The following is a 22,530-nucleotide window of genomic DNA, read 5'->3' as shown; positions in this document are numbered from 1 at the left end:
ATATATGAAGACATGACTGCATGCCCCCAATGCGAGTTAGTCTGAAGTTATCCTCGACATTACAATTACCATGACATAGAACTAAGATACTACACATTTCTGAAAATGCCTCAGACAGAAGAAACTGCCGGCTTATTCAAGTACATATAACAGCAAAGCAAAGCACGTTGAAGACCAATAGTCAACAAAAAGGGAATACAAGCAGGTCTGTTTTACGGACAATCGTAAAAAATGCATACAAATGGATAAGAGTTAAATACAGCTTTATTCTTTTTAAAAATCACAATCAATGTGAATAATCAGGCTACTCGACGAATGAGTCTGAAGACACGGTGCGACACTTCACTATCCATAACAATATCTATCACAATATTCACTATCCAGTACACTGTGATTGATTGAGGAGCGGTAGTGGTGGGACCAGGCTGTGCTATGTAACAAAGACAGTGAGAACCCCAGGCCGACGTGTGGCACGACCATCAGGTAGAGAACAAGGGTCCAGTGGAGGCCGCAGTAAACACAGGGCCGGTGTAGAGTCCCGGTCCATCCGAAGGAACCTACCGACGCACACGAAAAAACAAAAAGCCTCAGTATCTGCTCTGAGTGACAGGTCGTGTCCACCAATGGCGTCCCATCGAGACATCGGTGGGATTTCATTAAAGACGCCACAAGCCCTCAGAAGGATCGGGTGCCACCGGGGCCTTACCTCGCCCAGGCCCTGCAGGGCCACCATAGCGGCCATGGCCTTGGCGTGCTTCTTGTTGGGGCTGCCGGACTGTGGCTGGTAGTCCACGCTGTTCACCGTCACCTGGAGGGGAGGGGAGAGGCCGTCAGAGGGAGAGGAGGGAGGGAGGGAGGGAGGGTACGGAGGGAGGGAGGGAGGGAGGGTACGGAGGGAGGGAGAGGAGGGAGGGAGGGAGGGGACGGGGGGAGCAAGGGGAGCGAGGGAGAGGATGGAGGGAGTGAGAGGACGGAGGGAGGAAGGGGAGGAAGGGAGAGGAAGGAGGGAGAGGAAGGAGGGAGGGAGAGGAAGGAGGGAGAGGATGGAGAGGAAGGTGGGAGGAAGAGGAGGGAAGGAGGGAGAGGATGGAGGGAGGAAGGGGAGGAAGGGAGGGGACGGAGGGAGGGAGGGAGGGAGAGGATGGAGGGAGGGAGAGGAAGGAGATAGGAAGAGGACAGAGGGAGGAAGGGGAGGGAGGGAGAGGAAGGAAGGAGGGAGGGAGGGAGGGAGGGAGGAAGGGAGGGAGAGGAAGGAGGGAGGGAGGAGGGAGGGAGGAGGGAGGGAGGAGAGGAAGGAGGGAGGGAGAAGAAGGAGGGAGGAGAACGAGATCCTCGGGGAACCTTCTAAAAGAGCGTGTTAAGATAGACTGGCTTCACTTCCTTTCCCCGGTCAGCGTCAGCGCTGCGGGATATCGTGACTTAAACATTACACACGCGCTAAAACCTTTTTCAGTGCGTTTGTTATGAATTCAGCAGACTGTAATGGGTTATGTGCGCACACGAAATGATGTTTTCTGCTGTAACCTTGGTGTGTTTTTTTATGACGCCTCTTGGCCACATCTCTTGAAAATCAGGATGCCAATCTCAATGAGACGCTACCTGGTTAGATAAAGGTTCAAAAAGGTTCAAACTCCCTAAAAGGTTTTTTCTTGCCTTCCCTGGGGACGTCATAAATATACGGCCTGCTAAGCCCCTTTGAGACTGCACCTGGGATTAAGGGCTACACAATAAGAGTGAATTGAACAGTAGCACATGCTTCAGGCCGGGGGCAGCGCAGGACACAGAGTGTGAGAGTGCGCCGGGGTCAGACCTTGAACAGGAAGTTCTTGCGGTGGTCGGGCCCGCTGTGGTGCACCATCACAAAGTCGGGCTGCAGGAGGCGCCGCTTGTTGCACAGCTCGATCAGGGCGGAGACCGGGTGTTTCCCTGGGGAGGGGGGGGGGGGGGGCGGAGGGGCTCAGAACATGAACGCAACATTGATTCTGCCCTGGCTTTACCCGGATCTCATTCCAACAGTTAATTAGATCTGAACATCTTATAACCTCCAGTCCAAACTTGTATATTCTTTCTTTTCTTCTTATTTTTATAAATACATAAAAAAAAAAAAAATCCTTGAATACTTGTTTTTGCCTTATTTTCATTCTTGTTAGATTTTTCTTTCTATGCACAACAAATGTATGGATGTTTACCAATCGGTGGTTCTTTGGATCGGATAAATAAAGAGTGTTATCTGAACATTTTAAAGCGAGTACATCAAAATACGTAGGAAAATAGTTGTAGATCTTAAAGGAGACATGTTATACCACCAGGCGTGAGTGTGATTAGCCTTACAAGCCGTTTCGAAAATCTGTCCAATATGACATCACTAGTGGGCGTGTCCACCTAGATCTGCGCTGCATAGATCAGTCTACCAGCCTATCCAGTGGACTAAAGCAAGCGTTGCTCATAGAGTTAATTTTTTTTATCTGAACATTTTAAAGCGTGCACGTTAAAAACCCGTAGGAAAATAGTTGTACATCTTAAGTCAGATCGTCCATCGCTAAGTCGCTCCCTCTCCTGTAGTTACTGTTGCTAACTCGGAAAAACAAAGGGCCAATTAGAAAGTGGTGGGCTGTGCGAGTGTGCGTGCGTGCATGTGAGTCCATCTTACCCATGAGGTCCTTGGTCACCACCAGCCCCCCAGTCTGCTTCTGAGGCTTCTCCCCTGAAGCAACAAGTCCTAAAACACAAACGCAAACCGCTCTTTAAAGGAGGCCAACATCCATCACATCTCCGCTGCCTCGCAAAGGCTGACTACTCCTCATATCGCCGTCATTTTGACGTACTGAGTGTGGCGTTTGAACTCAATGTTTGAAAGGAAAGCCTGCAGAGGGGATTGTGGGTAAAGCGCGGACCTTTGCGGTCGATCTTGAAGTCGATGATGATGGGCTCCACCGTGCCCTCGCGGTTCCGGCCCAGCCCCTCGCCCGTCCTCCAGCCCATCTTCCTCATCAGGAACTCCCCCGGGCCCCCGCACACGGGCGCCGCCCGAAGGAACTGGTCCTGGGGAGGGGAGCGAGGGGGGATAGAGAGAGAGAGGGAGAGGGAGAGAGAGAGAGACAGAGAGAGACAGAGAGGGAGAGAGAGACAGAGACAGAGACAGAGAGAGAGAGAGAGAGAGAGACAGAGAGAGACAGAGAGGGAGAGAGAGACAGAGACAGAGACAGAGAGAGAGAGAGGAAGAGAGGAGAGGAGAGAGACGGAGAGAGACAGAGACAGAGACAGAGAGAGAGAGACAGAGAGAGAGAGAGACAGACAGAGAGAGAAAGACAGAGACAGAAAGACAGAGACAGAGAGAGAGAGAGAGAGAGACAGGAAGAGAGAGAGGGAGACAGGAAGAGAGAGAGAGATACAGAAAGAACGAAGGAAAGAGAGAAGGAAAGAAAGAAAAAATAAAGGAAAGAGGCAAGAGAGCGAGAGACAGAGAGCGAGGTAGAGAAAAAAATAACAGGGGGGAGAGAGAGGAGCAATTAGCCGGTGCTAAGGATGGTACCTAGGTGTGCAGTAGAGATGGGTACGGAGAATCATCGACCACTACCCTTTTCCTCAAGCTCTCTATTAACTTAAATGCGTAACCGTCTCCATCGTGCCTCGTGTTTTTTTTGTTTGATCAACCAAACTCTATATTAAAATTTTTTTGGAATCATATAAATTGTATCCAAGATTAATGTTAGCTTTTTATAGTCAAATATTATCCATGAGGACCTAAATGTTAGCCTAGCATGCTTGGCAGAAACTATGACCATAAAGCTCAGGATAGCATAGCAGCCTAGTTTCCTGCCCTATTCTGGAAACGTTTCCGTGGTAGAGCTACGTGTAGTGTGGCATCGAGGCCAGCAGGCTGTCTCTGATGGGTCCCATCGTCCGACTTCCAGGCAAGTCTACATTGTGTTATTTTTCTATTAGTTCTTCTCCTTATCATACCCATCCCTAGCGTGCGTTGCGTGTATGCATCTACACACACACACACACACACACACACACACACACATATTACATACCTGTTAGCCAGCGTAGCTCACATCTGCTCTCTCAACACACACACACACACACGATCACACACAGACTCAGGCTGCAGTAGGTGAAGGATGCTGGGTGTGGGTACGTACCTAGCCCCTCCTCTCCACCCTGTTGAAGCCCCCCAGCAACAGAGAGGGGCCCTGGGTTGCCGTCGGCCCTGTAACAGTCTAATAATACACAGAGAGGTGAGAGTTCACAGGGTCGCCACTGCGGCCGCCGCAAACTCCCACCTCCCCCGCCCCCCCCCCCCCCCCCCCCCCCCCCCCCCCCCCCCCCCCCCCCCCCCCCCCCCCCACCTCCCCCTCCGCCCAACAAGGTCAGAACTAAACCCGACCCAGGGGCCAAAGACCTAGACCCAGGGGCCAAAGACCTAGACCCAGGAGCTGAAAAACTAGACCTAGACCCAGGAGCTGAAAAACTAGACCTGACCCAGGAGCCTGGGAGACATGTACCCAAGATATGGCCTACACCGACAGATACAGAGCTAAACTCAAAGTCTACACTTTCTCCCAGTTTGGGCAGGAATTGAACCTTCAATACCTGCCTTGACGTCCCTTAACCATCACGGTCCGTCATGTGTCGAATCATTTGTTACGTTTATGAGCGAAAAGACGGTGAAACTCATGACTCGTCCCTTTGGGTTCTTGTTTGGGCGGTTAGACTTGCTGATAGAACTGATTCACCCCCTCCCTCCCTCCCTCCCTCCCTCCCTTTCCCGGACACGCCTCCCTCTCCCTCCACGGGGGTGGGGGGGGGGCCCAGGGTCGCTCCAGGGAGTGGAGGCAGAGGAGGGCGCTACACTGCCCCCTAGAGGCTGGCCGCACGGCTGCGCCCCAACCTGCTGTGGTGGTTGAGGATAGAGTGAGACGCGTGCGTCGCCCATGCCGCCGCCGCGAGGAGCCCGGAGCTGTATAGAGAGGGGAGGCCCGGTCCCACACACAGGGGGGGGGCCTGAGGGGGGCATCTACTGCCTCCCCAGACTCGTGGTCCACAGCTGCTGGGAAGAACTGATCTCCAGTTAAAACACGACTTGGCCTTTCGTGTACAATTTTAACAATTTCATTTTTTTTTATCAAATGTAGTTGTTTTTAATGTTCAGTAATTGGCTGACACTGCTGGAATGCAGCGTGGATGGTGCAGTAGCGTGAACGATGCAGGTGTAGCAGCAGAACTGTGGTTGTCATGTGATGGTGGGGGGAGGGGGGGGCAGCTCTCAGCTATACAGCTCTCGGTTGCAATCAGCGGGCACGAACAACGCAGACACCTTTCAGAGTGGGGGGGTATTGATCAATATGGTAGAGTGTGTGTGTGTGTGTGTGTGTGTGTGTGTGTGTGTGTGTGTGTGTGTGTGTGTGTGTGTGTGTGTGTGTGTGTGAAAAAGGAACACGCCAACGTTTTGGGGAGGGGGGAATGAGCTCTCTGTCCGTCTCCCCCACGTCCAGATGAGAAGATGGACACCAGTTGCATCTGTAAAGACAAGTCTCCCGGCCGCACGGTTAGCTGCTAGCGCGGCCCATGGTAGTGGAGGGGGCGGAGCCTGGAGCTCCGTAGCTTCTGGGGGGCGAGTTTCAGAGTGAACGCGTTTAAGGGATTCGTCTTCAGTCTCACCGCGAGTGGAGGTGGAAAAACTTTGGGAAAGAAACGCACAGCTAGAACACCCGTGTCCTCTGTTATCTGAGATAAGGTGTGGCTGAAAAAAAAAAAATGATTTTATGAATGTTATAATTCAAATGATTTTGAGATGAAATGCTTCATGGTTATGTGTTTCAGTTAGTAATGGAGAAAAATATCAAATGTACCGTCCGCGTTTATATCACAAGTCTGGAATTATATTTGAATAAGCGTTAATGACATGATATTGAATCAGAATAAATCGTTATACGTTTCATACTGTGACACGTGCATCGTGGATGCGTATCGGTTCGCGTCTCATGTCGTGCTATGCGTGGTCCATCCAAAACGTTCAAAAGCACTTGCCTCATTTAAAACAAAAATGGTAGACCGTGTTTTAAATCCCTGCTCACAGTGATTCCTTGAGATGAATCCCCTAAACGCGTTACTGAATTCTGTGAAATCGAAAAAACAGTGAAATTCACAGCCAAGAAGCCACGCTAGAAGCCACGCTAGAAGCACCCCTCCCCCTCCCTTCCATGCAGGGTGCCAACAGCTCACCACGCAGCCCAAAGATGTGTCTTCTTTTTGGGGGACACGTGTGCGCGCTAAGTGAAGCGTATGGAGCACGCTCTGTCGCTTTTTTATCCACGTAGCGAGTGCGAGCGGTGCACCCGCCTGGCCGGGAGCTAGTCAGTGTGCTCGTCTACGCGCGCCTGCCACTGGGGTACCTTTTTGAGCCAGGCCTGGGGCCCGCTGCTGGACAGCTCTTCGGAGGTGAGGACCGTGGCCCCCGTGGAGCCGGTGAACAGCCCGGGGATGGTGTTGGACTGGGCCCAGGCGTCCACCTGGGGGGGGGGGGGGGGGGGGGGGTGAGGCACCACACATACTGTTGAGATGGCTTCGCTCCACCCAACACATTGTAGACCGTTTCAGAGCAACGGCTTATCTACTGCTAGAAAAAGGTATTTAGAAATGAAATACAATATCTAAAAACAACATAAACAAGCCATAACGTCGCAAATACAACGTGACTCTTCGGACTCTAGCTGCGGTCACTGAGGTGCCTTTTACCTGCTCTTGTGCGCGGCTGAGCATGCTGATGGCGCTGACGTCGCAAGGGTTCTCGGCCAATCGCCTTTGAGCTTTGATCCGCTCAATCACAGCCTGGGAGATATCCACCGGCTGGAGGGACACACGGGGGAGAAGGAGCGGCACCGTGAGGCCATGAGAAGCACGTAATGCACACAATACGTGCAAAGGCAACAACAAGTCACCATGAAGGCAAGGCAAGGCAACTTTATCTATTTAGCACTTTTCATACACGAGGCAGATTCAAAGTGGTTCACGTAAAAACATCGTCATGAAATCAAAAGGCATTAAAATAAAGTTTAAAAATGCATTGGAGAAAAAGTGCAAAAGTTCAAAGTGCAATGAATTAAAGATTTAGCGGAAAGCTAAAGTAAACATAAAAGCCTTCAGACTTGTTTTAAGAGTGGTCAGAGATGGGGCAAGTCTTATATACCGGCTACTTGTTGCACAGTAACTAAATCCGTCAAATACGGTGAGGAAGGGGGCGGGGCCTCACCTGTAGCGGCGGCTCGGGGAAAACGCTGTCACTGGCGGAGGACACGGCGGCCACCTGTGTCTCGGCCGCCGGGGTGACTGCGGGGGGCTGCGTCTCGGCAGCCGTCGCCCCCGGCGACGAGGAGGACGCCGCCGCCTTCATGGCGGCGGCGACGGCGGCGGCCGCTGCTTTGGCCGCCGCGGCGGTGGTCTTCTCCACCTTGACCCATTCTCCGTAGGCGCCGGGGGCGTCGCCCTCCTGCACGGGGAGCGGGGGTCACACGTCAGGGGAGGACATGATGGACAGGTGGTACATGATGGACAGGTGGTTCATGATGGACAGGTGGTACATGATGGACAGGTGGTACATGATGGACAGGTGCTACATGATGGACAGGTGCTACATGATGGACAGGTGCTACATGATGGACAGGTGCTACATGATGGACAGGTGCTACATGATGGACAGGTTGGCCCCAATTCATTTGGGGGTACATTCGAAGCTGGCATGGGGTACGGTACCTTCTTGCGGTGCTGGGATCCCGAGGAGACGGGGAACTCCTTGGCGATGCCCGCATCGCTCCGCGCGGCCGGTCGGACGGACATGTTCTGATTGGACGGTGGGAGGGGAGAAAGGGACAGAGAAATCGGGGACAGTAAATCAGGACTGCCAACACTTACCCAAAGTTTATATCAACTTTTGCTGTACGATTTCACGAGAATAACATGGTGTGTGTGTGTGTGTGTGTGTGTGTGTGTGTGTGTGTGTGTGTGTGTGTGTGTGTGTGTGTGTGTGTGTGTGTGTGTGTGTGTGTGTGTGTGTGTGTGTGTGTGTGTGTGTGTGTGTGTGTGCCCTTACATTGATGCTGAAGCTGATGGCCTTCTGCTCTCGCAGGGCTGCGCTCCCGAAGGGTTTCCCCTCGTCCTCCTCGTCTGAGACGTGAGGCTGGGCCACAGGCAGCTCCCCCTTGCTGTCCACGATCATCTTGCATTTCTGCCAACACACCACACCACACGGTCAGACACAAAGGTCAGCACACCAAACCACACGCGGTCAGACACATAGGTCATCACACGGTCAGACACAAAGGTCATCACACAACAAATTCAAAACAGACACTTTATGCTGGGAGCTTCTCTTAACAAGGCCTAATGTGCAGAACCCAACATCCAGATCCCTCACATGTTGCACGGACGAAGGTCGCCTGGAGTACTCAACAAACTGCGCAGCATGTTAAACCCTCTTTAAGCAGGCGTTTCTGCACCTCCCGTTTGTTGCTTTCTCAGTAGAGCAATCTGTGTTTCTTGGTCTAGCTCCGTGTGACAATCAGGATTGGGAAAATGGATATGTATATCAGCCTGGCCTCCTGATATGGGCGTGAAAAATAAAAGACTGCTGTCGTTTGCTTCACTTTCCTCGGGAGCCATTATTGTTCTTGGGTCGGCCTGAACTGAAACTCCCTCCCCTTAGCCCTCATTGGTCCTGTCGTTATGTCATTTTCCATCACTCTAGATCTGCAGTCTGCACTGATCGGGACCTCTCGACACCGGGACGGTGTCTCTCTCCCCTTACGTCCGTGAACTCCTTGATGCTGATGCTGTTGGCCTGCTTGGTCACTTTCTTCTTCACCACCTCCAGGGCGGCCATGTTGAGCTGGGGGAGGCCGGGCGGGGGCTTATTGGTGATGGAGGGCAGGGGGGGCATGGCAGCCAGGGCCCCCATGCTGGACAGCGCCGCCGTCATGGTCGCTGGGGGGTGGGTGGGGGGGGAGATACAAAGACACAGAGGCAGAGAGAGAGAGATAGAGACACAGAGAGAGAGAGACACAGAGAGACAGAGACAGAGAGAGACAGAGACACAGAGAGGGACACAGAGAGAGACAGACAGGCAGAGAGACAGAGACACAGAGAGAAACAGACAGACAGGCAGAGACAGAGACCGACAGAGAGAGACTATTTAATACAAGTTCCCTATAACAACATAGACAATAGAGGTGAGATTGTAGGAGCTTGAGGCCATTCTGTTTTTAATGGTTGCATTGGCCCAGCTCTAATGAACCCACACCCAAAACTTAAATATCAATCTCTGGTCTGGGCTGGGTCATCCAGTGATGGCACATGCATCTCAGTCCACATCGCCATCTAGCAGGTTTAACCGGTAGTGCGGCTCTATATATTTCATCCCGCATTTTGCATGCCTAACATCTTCAGATGAGAGAAAACATCGCTATTATTCAATCTAGAGGGTTTGAATTGTGCACTGATGATTTTGCCGATGCCTGGACTAGTATTTTAGGAAAAGGGCCATGAAAGATAATGCATGATATGGCAAGCACCTTCAATAAACGTCCAGAAAATAGCCACGTTTGCAGATGTTGAACAATTGAGCAATTGAGCAATCATGTCAGACCCTGGGTTCTAGAACCTACAGTATATATATATGGGTTGCATCTTCTGGGTTCTGGACAAAGATGTTTTATCTTCTGGGTTCCAGACAAAGATGTTTTATCTTGTGGGTTCTAGAACCTAGATGTTATATCTTGTGGGTTCCAGGCCTAGACGTTTCTCTCAATGGTTCTAGAACCTAGATGTTTTATCTTATGGGTTCTAGAACCTAGATGTTTTAGCTTGTGAGGTTCCAGACCTAGACGTTTCTCTCAATGGTTCTAGAACCTAGATAATTTATCTTGTGGGTTCTAGAACCTAGATGTTTTATCTTGAGGGTTCTAGACGTATGCATTTACAGCGTGGCTTGCCTTGCAACCCGCACAATAAAGGCCTGATTGATCGAGTGCTGCACACAGCGGAGGTCCTACCTGCGGTCATGCTGGCCATGGCTGCGTTCATGGCCATGTTGGGCATGGGCATGTTGAGGGGCATGAGCAGCTGGCCGGTCAGCCTGGGCTTCAGGTTGTCCGGGATGGGCACGCCCGCCTTGGTGCACATGGCCGCTGCGTTGGCCTTGGCGATCTCCAGCAGCTGCTCCTTGTCTGGTAGGAGGCCGGAGGAACAGAAACAAAGCACTCAGGACACGGCTAGACACGACCCGAGGTGAGACGATATCATGGTTTAGTCGAGAAAACACGAGAGCCTGCATGCAGAAGCCACGAGCCGCAATTATAATACTGTGTGCCACTGCCTATGAATATATACCGGTACACAATTGTATCAAATTTTGATACTTGAATTGTTAAGAATCATGCGAAAATCTTCCCATTGCCAGCGCACACATTTTTGCTCCTTGTTGAATTACGGATGCGTCATCCTTCATTTTGAACATATCATGCGTTCTCTAAATGCAACATCTTCGGGTTTAGGAGCAGTACTCCCCGAGTACTTAAATGAAGACAAAAGCGGTCAACACTCTGAACGACTGGATGAAAAACCAATGCAAAGCAAAGAACCAGAAAAGTACTTTCTGCACAAACAGAAATTCAGAGTCGGGGGGGGGGGCGGGGTAGGGGGGGGTAGGGACAGACAACTTTGATCAGAATACACAGCAGAGAAGACGGCCTCCCCCATGTCCTCACCCAGCTCCGTGATGCGCGGCGGGCTCTGGCCGGCGCCGCCGTGCGTGGGGGCGGGCGAGCGGTTCTTGCGGAGGATGAGCACGGGGGAGTGGCTGGGCTCCCTCTTCCAGCGGTCCCGCTGGCTGAAGCCCCCGCCGTACGCGCCCCGGCGCGGTGCCCGCGACCCGGACCGCGACCTCCTGGACCGCCGGGCCGGGGACCTGCAGGGGGGGGGGGGGGGGGGGGGGGGGGGGGAGAAATAACGGGAATGTTTGAGGAAAGGAAAGACATCGGTGGAAATGATTCCCCGCAACCGGCAGGGAACAGGAACCCTGTCCTCTCGGGTTGGGTTGGACTTTAGAGAGGGGGGGGGCTTTAGATTTAAATCTAAAGTCTGCCACTCTCGTACGAGTTTCTCTACGCGTCCAGACAAAGGATCCGTTACCAAAACAGGAACCCCTGCGTAGCACATTCGATCTCGCTGGTTTCCGGGCCAAGTCGCTCTCCAGTCTCCCCCCCCCCCAGATGTTCCGCTATAGCAGAACTAGAGCAGAACATCTGCTTACTTATGGGTCTGAAGTAGGGCTGTAACGATACGCGTATCGAAACCGAAATCGCGACACTCAAAGCCACGATCCTGTCTCGAGGTGTGAGAAGGCAGAAGCGCGATACGCCCTTTCTAACTCTCCGGTCAAATTGTCCTATTGAACTTTGCTAATAATTTGTCTAAATAATAGTCTGCTGACACCGCCCCCTCTTATCAATGCCGTAAGTATGCGAAGAGATGCCCGCTCTGTGATGACAGCTCTCCGTGGCTACGGAGGATTGCATTTCTCCACAGCCGTCGAAGTCCTCATATGCAATATGAACGACGTTTATCCAGAGTGGGCCAAGCGCGAAAGAAATTGCCTGTGTGATCCCTGTCTCTATTGTTTTGTGTGATTTAACCGGCAGTTTGTTTGCTTATAGGTCGGAATGAGGCGGCCACCGATTATTGACAGTATGGGTACTTTATTCTACTGGACTCGTTCGCTTCTTCACTAGACACACACGCTACCGCTCGCTCTCCTCGCTCGTCCACTCACTCGCTGACGTCACTCACACACACACACACATACGCACACTGCCATTCTCGCGCACACACACATAGGCCTACGCTACTCGTAACACTATGCCTCGTAATTGCGACGTTCATGTTAGACGTTCATGTTTTTTCCCATCTACTGAAAGTTAGGCTATTAAACATGTTGCATTCTATACGGCCTGATTATGTCATTATTTAAGATACATAGCCTAATAAGAAGCGCTAATAGGATATTTGACTAAACCAACCAAACTAGGTGAGGGTTTTTGCCTACCTGCAAGCATCCTCCCACTGCAATCTTTGGTTATTTATTTATTAATTTAGCTATACTTTAATAGTATTCTTTCTGTTCAAATCTGTTCAGTGTTCCAAATTATTTGTCATTAAATGTTACATTAAGTTAATTGTTATATTAGTGTTGTTTAAATAAAATGCTTTTTAAATTAAAAAAAATCGTGCGATGTATCGAACCGTGGGTCAAAAATCGCGATACAAACCGAATCGTGAGTTGGTGTATCGTTACAGCCCTGGTCTGAAGACAAATCCTTCCACTGGGTTCTGCACTGAAAAGCGAACAATACTCTATAGAGAGAGACGAGAGCCTAAACCAGGTTCTAACTCGAGCAGATACCAATGGGTTCTGCAATGCAGAGCGAGCTACACTCTATAGAAGACTGAGCAAACCAGGTCCAAACCAGAGCAGATTCTTCCATTAACAACCAAAGTGGGCGCCTACCTTGACTTTGATTTCTTCTTGGACCTGGACTTGGACCTGGATCTCCTCCGCGGCCTGGACCCGGACCTCTTCCTCCGGGACCCGGACGTCTTCCTCCGGGACCCGGACCTCTTTCTCCGGGACGCGGACCTCTTCCTCCGGGACCCGGACCTCTTCCTCCGGGACCCGGACCTCTTCCTCCGGGACGCGGACCTCTTCCTCCGGGACCCGGACCTCTTCCTCCGGGACCCGGACCTCTTCCTCCGGGACCCGGACGTCTTCCTCTTGCTGCGGCTCACCGAGCGCGAGCTCCTCCGGCGGGCGCGGGAGTTGGACCTGGACCTCCGCCTGCTGCTCTTCTTGGCCTCCTTCTTCTTCTGCGGCGACTTGGACGACGTCCTCTTCTTCTTCTTCGTGGAGGACTTGGTATCCTTGCTGCCGTCATCTGGGTGCGGCTTCTCTGACAGACGGGGGCTCTCTGTAGGATGTCCCGGGTCGACAGCGCCGGGCTGTATGTCACAGGGACCAGGCAGTGGGACAGGATCGTCGGATTCTATAGAAAGACAAACACACACGCGTTGGTCATTATTTATCAGGCGCAATTGATAATCATTGCAATTGCGATTATGCGTGAATGAAAAGTATTGACAGACACAGAGACAGACAGAGAGGGAGACCGAGAGAGACAGACAGACACAAGGACAGAGAGAGACAGCGAGATAGAGACAGAGATACAGTCAAAGTGAGAGAGACAGACAAATAGTGACAGACGGAGAGAGACAGAGACAGAGTGAGAGACAGACAGAGAGGGACAAAGAGAGAGTGACAGACCAGTTGACAGACAGACAGAGACAGAGTGAGAGACAGACAGAGAGGGACAAAGAGAGAGCGACAGCCCAGTAGACAGACAGAGAGAGACAGAGACAGAGTGAGAGACAGACAGACAGAGAGCGACAAAGAGAGAGCGACAGACCAGTAGACAGGCAGAGCAAGAATGACAGACAAGTAATGAGACAGAGACACGGACAAAGAGAGAGCCACACAACTAAGGAGTGCCAGACGGAGACAGAGACAGAGACAGAGAGAGAGACAGAGACAGAGAGAGAGAGAGACAGAGACAGAGACAGAGACAGAGAGACAGAGAGAGAGAGACAGAGACAGAGAGACAGAGAGAGAGAGAGACAGAGAGACAGAGACAGAGACAGAGAGACAGAGAGAGAGAGACAGAGACAGAGACAGAGACAGAGACAGAGAGACAGAGACAGAGAGAGAGAGAGAGACAGAGACAGAGAGACACAGAGAAACACAGAGAGACACAGAGAGAGAGACACAGAGAGAGAGACACAGAGAGAGAGACACAGAGAGAGAGACACAGAGAGAGACAGAGACGGAGACAGAGACAGAGAGAGATCTATCATCAGCCCTTGCCTTTTTGAACCGGAGAGCCCTCCCCCGCGTCCTCCCCTCTCTCCTGGGCCGGGGGGTCCGCCGCTCGGTCTGCCCCCTGGGGCTCAGCGGCGGGCGGGTCCTCCCCGGGGGCGCCCGCCCCGTCCCCACAGCCCTCCCCACCGGGGACTGGGCGGGGGGACACGGGGCCACCGGCCGGACGTTCGGGTCCAGCCGCCGAGGGTTCGATGGAGGGTTGGGAGGAGGGTTCGATGGAGGGTTGGGAGGAGGGTTGGGTGGAGGGTTGGATGGAGGGTTGGGAGGAGGGTTGGATGGAGGGTTGGGAGGAGGGTTCGATGGAGGGTTGGGAGGAGGGTTCAATGGAGGGTTGGGAGGAGGGTTGGGTGGAGGGTTCGATGGAGGGTTGGGAGGAGGGTTCGATGGAGGGTTGGGAGGAGGGTTCGATGGAGGGTTGGGAGGAGGGTTGGGTGGAGGGTTGGTAGGAGAGTTGGGTGGAGGGTTCTATGGAGGGTTCTATGGAGGGTTGGGTGGAGGGTTCTATGGAGGGTTCTATGGAGGGTTGGGTGGAGGGTTGGATGGAGGGTTGGGTGGAGGGTTGGGTGGGGGGTTGGGTCGAGGGTTGGGTCGAGGGTTGGGTGGGGGGTTTGGTGGAGCCGTCCTTCCGTGACGAACTGCAAGTCGATGGATGCAAAATAAATGACAAAATAAATGTAATAATACCAGTTTCTATGCGAAAAATAATGTGACTTGGGCGACCCATTTCAGAAAGCAGGAGGCTACCCGCTACTGTGTGCAAAACATGTCATTAACCTGTGGTGCTGGTAAAGGTACGGGAGCCTAATTGAAATCAACGCTAGCTGTAGGCAAACGTTTTAACCCTGGAAAGGATTGCTGACTTTGGGGAATATCAAGGCATTTAACCCAGAGAGTTTGAACCCCCCCCCCATCTTACATACCTCCCTCCCCATAGTATCCAATGATCTGCTTAGTCTGCATACATACCCTGGTATGCCTAAAACTGAAACACCTGTTACACACATCTGCGGTCACACCTCTGAGTCTCAAGTTAAGTTTACCTGGCGGAGGTCATGACCTCCAAGGGCGGCAGTGGTTTCCATGACCCCGCCGCCTTCACAGCCACGGCTTCTGGGGGCGAAGGGTCCGGGGAGGGGATGAGAGGGTCCCGCGGGGTGGGGGCCGCCGGCTCTACGACGGGGTCAGGGACCTGGGGTTCGTTGCCAGGAAGGCAGGGCTAGAGGAACATGATGCAAACAAAAGTGATGCTTTGATTGAGGACACTCGATTGGAGTCAACGGAATGGTGCTGAGAAATTGGTTTAAAAGGGTGAGGTTTAAAAAGGCATTTGTCAGAGTGTGAACAAATCACCCCATAAATGTACTTCATGGATTCAAGTAGGCTGGAGATGAGAGGGGGGGACTATGGCGGTCGACATTAGGATGCAAAGGAGTGCAGGCCATGACCTACATCGGAGGGCTCCGCCACACCGGCGGCTGGGTCGAGGGAGGGCTTCTTGTCCGGTCCAGAGCCCCTCGTCCCGGATCCAGACCGGGTCCTTGACCGCCGGCCCTTGGGCGACCGCCGGCGGCTCCTGGGGGACCGGGAACGGGACTTTGTCCTCCTGGATCGCCGGCCGAACTGGGACCTGGCGTGGCGCACCACGTGAAAGGGGGAGGTTTTTTAGGGCCATCCTCGGTAAATCTTCAGAGACTATTGTTCGCCAAACGCAAGGACCACCGCGGCAAGCCGCCGTAATATGTGCGTTCAGCAGGTTAGCAAGGCACCGTCCCACACTGACACAATGTACATTCTGCCGTCTTACAAAGGCATCGTAGTGGAGCGATCACAAGGCAAATACAAACGCCTAGGGAGGTACTCTGCACATGTTGACATTATCGTATCAGTGCATTGAATCTACAAGTAAGACTTTTCATCTGGGACTACGCTGTAAGTCTTCTACTAGCCTGCTAGTGCTGTGGAACGGATCACTGTGTGGTCAATCACTTTCAGTCAGTTGAGGCATTCAGAGCTACGGTGATGTCAGAGAGTACACATGGGGAAAAAACGGTATCCCACCAAATTTCTCCCCGTTTCAACATCTGTGTATCCTTTAAAATGAATAAATGTTTGTATTAAACATTTCTGATCAAGCGGCAAACCGCAAGGACCCCACCTTGACCTGGAGGTGGACTTAGTTCTGCGACGCCTGGACCTTGAGCGGGAGCGGGACCTTGACCTCTGGCTGCGCCGCCTGGAGCGCGAGCGGGAGCGGTGCGCTCTCCGCGCTGAGCGGGAGCGGGAGCGGGACGGGACATGGGAGCGCGAGGTGTGGCTCCTCCCACCCCCTCTCCCGGGGTCGGCTCCTCCGGCCTTAGAGCTGTCCTGGTTGCACAACGAGAAGACGAGCAGGTCAATAAACCAGTACAGGCCTCGTCTGGGGTTTCCGTCGCTTAAGCCCCGCCCCATGCTCTAAGAGTCAAATTCCCGACGGGAAAAAGAGGAATTTCAAATGTCTGTCTACGACACAACCATTGGTTGCCAAGGACTTTCCGAAACTATAATGTTTCATAAAACGTACATTTTCGAAGCACACCGATTTTTTGGTTAAAAAACTAACAAAAGTTTTGTTACACTGTAGTTTTTGGTTCCTCATTACCTGCTTAGGAATGATGTCTGGGAGGTCTTCCTGCCGGCGTGATGTGGAGCCGGAGCCCCGGCGGCCACCCTTCTGGCTGCCCCCTGACTCCGAGTCGGACGCGCTTCGGCCATCTTCTTTTTTCCGCCTCCTTTTCTTCTTCTTCCCCGTCAAGTGCTGCTTGTGCCGACTGGCTTTTCGATTACCGTCTAAGGAAAAAAGGGGGCGATTCGAATTTGACTTCGGCAGCATGATTGTGAGGCTGACTGTGTAACCCGACAGTATGCAATACCAAATATTGTCCTGTATAACGATCCTAAACCAAATCCCAGATTTTACAACATTTAAACAAGCAGAAGTCGACACATGGCTCCCGGGGGAGAGAAGCTGCAGCTTACCTCCATCATGGGTCTCCTCTCCGGGTGTTCTGCTGGGGAACCGAGAGACACCGGAGTTACACATGAACATTATATCCCTGTCAACATCTCAGCACATAGTTTGATATAAATGCAGCCTAAACCTCTATAAACCCATAGATAAAGAAGCCCGCTTTTCGCAGGTCATCTACCCTCCAACATTTTGTATTCAAATCAATATGAAAACTATCACATGGCACGGCCCTCCTGGCTGCTTTTGCCAACCCCTGTAAACCTTGATTCCTGACCTGGAGCGATGCTTGGACTCTCCTTCTGACTCGACCCCAGACTCAGAGCTGCTCTCCTTCTCGTCTTTGTCTCGTTTCTTCTTCTTTTTCTTGCTCTTCTTGCTCTTGTGCTTCTTGTGCTTCTTGTGTTTCTTGAGGGCTGCTCCCTGGCTGTCCTCTTCCTTGTCATCCCTCTCAGACTCCGGTATGGTCCTGGCGGTGGCGTCGGCGTCTGAAGCCAAGGCCTTCACAGGACTGAGACAGAACAAGTTAGGTCGAGTGACCCCGGGTTGGTTAAAAGGTGGGTTTTTGTGCAAAACGTGTATATTACCATTTTCCAACTAAATAGGGTGAATTCATCTACAGCTGACACAAACAAAAATGCATATTCAGTAGCTGGATTGAAGGCTCAAAAGGATTGTCAACAACCGAAGGAGGCCAGTTTGGACAAAAAAAAAAGAGGAGATTTGTCGATTTTTATAGCTGAAAATATTCCTACTGAGAAAGGGATTTTGGTAATCTGGATGACAAAAGTGTTTAGAAGCTAACGTTACATATATTGTAAAGTACGTTGATCGCCAAACTCGCTGGGCTCATGTAATTAGACTGTAAATTATCAGAATGAGCTTATGTAGTATGATGGGAAACTACACAATTGATTCCACCTTCCAAATAAACAAATATTAAAAGGTATTGGAGGTTGAATGGAACAGATAACCGAGCCTTTGCCGCCAGTGTCATTAACGTCAATAAAAAGAGATAACAGGCGATATATGAGAAGTGGTATCATATAAGTGGCATGACAACAAGACAACAGAAACACATTTTAACTAAATTGAAGTGCTCAGAGCATCAACAGAAACACCATTTAACAAAATAAAAGTGCTCAGAGCAGCGTCCATTGGGTCGCCAGTCTGGCTTCTCCAGCGACGGCGAGAACTCATCACAAAGATTATGGAGCTGACACGAAATAAATAAACACGAAGAGAATATATGATAAAGTATACAATAAATTCAAGTACCCGTTTTCTTCTTGTTGGTCCTCAATTTCTCTTATTTTATTCAAAATAAAGTCTTGGAATATTTGTTCTATGTTGGCGGCCATGTTTGAGCGCCTGTCAGGAAGGGCCCGGGTACTTCTTGCACGACTGCGACAAGGTTCCGCCTAGGGAGGACCGACGAGGGAGCAGGGCCGGGGCCGACGCAGAAGATGATGTATGATTATGATTTGATTTTGGCTATTTTAAATTGTTTGGAATTATAGAATTCCAACACTATTTTGTAACATGTCATTCTGTTTTGAATTCCATAAACACCAGGGGCACTAAATACGTTGGCAAAGGTTTCATATTGGAATGTTATCTATACATTCATGCATATTACAAAATGGATAAAACAGGGTTCCTCAGAGTCTTCAGCCTATCCTTTGATTGACAAAGAAACGTTCACAAATTAGGCCAATACATTATTGAGGGAAACAGAGCAGACCCCCAGTAATGAACCTACAGGTTGAAGTGTTGTTGTTTTTTTTTTAGCAATGTCATAGCCCTCTGTCTGCCATTAGTTAGTTTAATGCCCGAATAATGTGATTTACAGTTGCCTTTCACCGTTCACGGCACGTAGGGTTGGGAGGGAGCAGAGCAGGAAGGGAAGTTGTTTTCAGGTTGCTTATTTTCTCTCTCTCTCTCTCTCTCTCTCTCTCTCTCTCTCTCTCTCTCGAAGAAGAAGAAGAAGAAGAAGAAGAAGAAGAAGAATCTGTGATGAAAGTCGTATGGCATCACCCCGGAGAACCCCTTTTTGGTTAGGATATTTCCCGGGCAGGATGCCACAGCTTTGTAATTCACCTATCGTGGTGAAACATTTACCAAATAATGGCTCTATAGAGAAGAGTGTGAGGAGTGAGCAGTGCTGACTGCCTCCTCTGCACGAGGTCTGCAAGACCGGTTTGTGCATGTTTCAGCTGTTTGTACAGTAAACCTACCCCACACCCCAGAGCTGTAGCAGCAATGAATAGTCTGAGAATAAAAAGGTGTATTTTAACATTAAAGCATATACATCTATTGAAGTAGTACCGACTACTGAAGTTATTAACCACAAATATAACAAGCGATGATTAACAGGGTCCGAGCAGAATTATAAGTCAAGAACGGAAGATCTATAAATATAAGATATAATTGTCATATTTAAGGAAAGATGTTCCACCCGAACTGCAGCCTCATTCACGTGGTCAAAATGTCTACTGATAAGTAGGCTACACAACATCCAGCAAACTCAAAGCTCACATCTCTCGAGTGAATTAAGGGCTTTCTTCAAAGCATATACCTGAAAAATCTTTCTGAAATTCTGGGGACATTAAACAATTAAGAACACTAACGGAAGAAATATAAATATCACAGAGTTAATTATTAAGGAAAAATGGTTAATGAAGAAGTTCCTCTTAATGCCATACTGTGTCTTGGGCTGGCAGTCCGATTCCTGCAACTAATGAGCCAGAATGTTGATTGCCTGATGAATTTCAGGTGCTGTTCAATGTTGTTTTTCTTAAACGAGTGTCAATGACAGAATCATGTTCAGCTTGTTCATAATGCTCTAATCAGGGGCCCGTTTCAGAAAGTAGGTTTAGTGAAAACTCTGAGTTAGTTAAACCCGAGATGAGGGAGACTCTGGTTTTTCGGTTTCACAAAGCCAGTTCAGCTTAACTCTGAGTCAGTTACCCTGGCAACATACTCTGTGAAACTAACCTGCTCGCTGGCAGGTTCTCTTCAACTAACCCTGAGTTTCTCCTGCTCTTAAGTTGAAGCCTGCAGACGGAAGGCAGTGGCAGACATGGCGTGTCCTTTTATTGAAGAGCCAGTTGATGTCGAGGCGCAAATACTCCGCATAAATCTCAGTCGGGAGAGGGTTATTAGACCCCGATTGGATGTTTTATCATTCCCTGATGAGTACCTGTTTGAGCGTTTCCGTTTCTCTGCATCATCTATAATTTATCTAAACAATATTCTCAGCCCTCACATTGTTCACATGACACATCGTGGACACGCTCTCAGTTCCGAGCAAATTCTTTGCATTGCACTGCGTTTTTTTTGCCAACGGCAGTTTTTGGTATAACGTCGGTGATGCAGAGCATGTGTCCAAGGCAACGGCCTGTCGGGCTGTTCGAAATGTGACACTTGCACTGAAACGGCTACTATACACGTTTGTAGTGTTCCCAAGTCACAGACCCAGCAGACTTCTCAAAGAAGAGTTCCACTGAATTGCAGGTAACAGTCTAAGCAATCATTTATTCATGTCATAAAGCTTCGAGACTTGAAGCACTAATCAGTCAATTTGATATATTTTAGGGTTTCCAGGTGTGATTGGCTGCATAGATGGCACTCACATTCCTATCATAGCTCCTTCAATAAATGAAGGAGATTATGTGAATAGGAAATCTGTCCACAGCATTAATGTACAGGTAGGCCTAAATAGTAACCTTTAACATTCCAAATGAAATATACTTCACTATACAGCTAATTACTGTTCTCCACTGTGAAGATCATATGTGACGCAGCCCACATGATAAATAATGTGGAAGCAAAGTGGCCTGGGTCTGTGCATGACTCACAAATGTTTCGTGAGTCTACACTGAGTGCCAGATTTGCCCGTGGTGAGTTTATATATATATATATATATATATAGTTTATGTATCCAGTATATAGATATATCCTATGATCAATATTTTGTTTCCTCCTATTGCAACTGAAACAATAAAGTGTATCTTGTATTATAGGAGAGTTTGATGGTTATCTACTCGGAGACAGAGGGTACCCCTGCCAGCGCTATCTGCTGACCCCTTACCCTGACCCTGACCCTGTAGCGACACTACAACTTGGCTCACTGCAGGACACGAGCCAGAGTGGAGATGACCATCGGCATACTCAAGGCCCGGTTCCAGTGCCTTCTTAGGCTCCGGGTCACCCCGGAAAGGGCTTGTGACATTATAGTGGCATGTGTGGTTCTCCACAACATTGCCACTATTAGAGGAGAACAATGTCCTACTCTTTGCCCCAATGATCCAGACAATAATCCTGACCCCCCTGCTGATGCATGAGATGGAAGAGCTGTTAGAGACATGATATGCTTCAATCATTTCTAATTGACCCATCACCTCCCCAGTGTCAAAGAACGACAATATGCCTAATTTTATGGGGTCTTCTTTATTTCCTAGAAGGGCAAATGTTGTACAGTTGTTAATCCTTTGTTGTTGAAACAATTAAAAAACATCCACCTGTGGGCACATCACCCACCTTTAACTGATGGTCCAGCAGTTGTGTTTCCTTTTTTTATTTGGTGATCTGCAGCCTTATGTGCTCCATTTCTAGGTGTGATTTGTTTATTTGGGATTCTAAATATACTTTGTAAAGTTGTTTCACAGGGAGCTATAGGAACATAAATGACTTTGAATTTCACAGTGCCATGTCTACTTAGTGTCATTGTAAGTTGTGGGTCAATGCTGAACAACATCTAAGCTGTGCACATCTAAGCTGTGCTGTGGAGGTTGATGGACCTTCTTCCTCATTGTAACTTCCGGCATTGCTCTGTTAGAGAGAAAGAAGAAAAAAAAAAGGTGTAAACCTCAACAGGCCTCTCTGCATCTTCCCTCTCTGTGGCAGCTGATAAGGTGTCTTCATCATCCTCCTGTAATGAAACAGAATGTTTGTTATATTCTACCCATTATGACAAATCTGTGGAACATTAAGAGTACTTACAACAGCATGGAGGTGTGTCATGGCAGAAGGCTCCACGAGACAGATTACACAATCATCAGTGACTGGTAGAAGATAAAGATTAGACAGTTGATGATTACCCAGAAAAGTGCCCCACCTAATTACCTTTGTTTTTTTTTACAATAGTGTGCAGGTCCCATCAATTTTTTTTTTTAATTATGGCCTACCTTACCTGTTTGAAATGCATTTTTATATTTCATTTTTAGTTGCTGCAAAGTCCGTTTGGGGCCTGTTGGGTTGCACCTGTGCGCACAAACACACATATGGAATATAATTGTTGAATAAGTGGAACATTCAAGAGAAAACTTTTTGTTTCTACAAATGTTTCTACAATTGGATTCTTTTTTTATTACGTTTCCGAGGGTTAGCTATGCTTTGCAACCACAACAATGAAGCTTACATTTTTTTATTCTACTTTCATCCTGTCTTGCATAATAATAATAATAATACATTTAAGGCGCCTTTCAAGACACCCAAGGCACCTTCACACACACACACACACACACACACACACACA

The 22,530-nt window shown here is 49.7% G+C and overlaps 1 protein-coding gene and 1 pseudogene across 1 annotated transcript; one reads left to right on the top strand and one right to left on the bottom strand.

Moving 5' to 3' along the window:
* Positions 1-46: 46 nt before the first annotated feature.
* On the bottom strand, positions 47-18,367 carry LOC130380985 (serine/arginine repetitive matrix protein 2). Its single transcript, XM_056588404.1, has 22 exons — positions 18,270-18,367; positions 17,269-17,502; positions 17,003-17,034; positions 16,626-16,813; positions 16,143-16,351; positions 15,437-15,614; positions 15,028-15,203; positions 13,973-14,622; positions 12,566-13,097; positions 10,767-10,966; positions 10,053-10,226; positions 8,810-8,985; positions 8,096-8,230; positions 7,759-7,845; positions 7,259-7,495; positions 6,745-6,855; positions 6,402-6,518; positions 2,895-3,042; positions 2,651-2,719; positions 1,811-1,926; positions 707-808; positions 47-557 (listed from the first exon to the last, which is right to left on the bottom strand). Exons 1-22 carry the CDS (start codon positions 18,350-18,352, stop codon positions 480-482), a joined length of 4,032 nt encoding a protein of 1,343 aa, XP_056444379.1. The 5' UTR covers positions 18,353-18,367; the 3' UTR covers positions 47-479.
* Positions 18,368-20,073: 1,706 nt separating this feature from the next.
* On the top strand, positions 20,074-21,337 carry LOC130380984 (putative nuclease HARBI1; annotated as a pseudogene).
* Positions 21,338-22,530: the final 1,193 nt, after the last annotated feature.

Source organism: Gadus chalcogrammus, chromosome 4 (assembly GCF_026213295.1).
Source record: "Gadus chalcogrammus isolate NIFS_2021 chromosome 4, NIFS_Gcha_1.0, whole genome shotgun sequence".
In the NCBI taxonomy this organism is placed as follows: domain Eukaryota; kingdom Metazoa; phylum Chordata; class Actinopteri; order Gadiformes; family Gadidae; genus Gadus; species Gadus chalcogrammus.
This window is presented reverse-complemented; position numbering and strand designations above follow the sequence as displayed.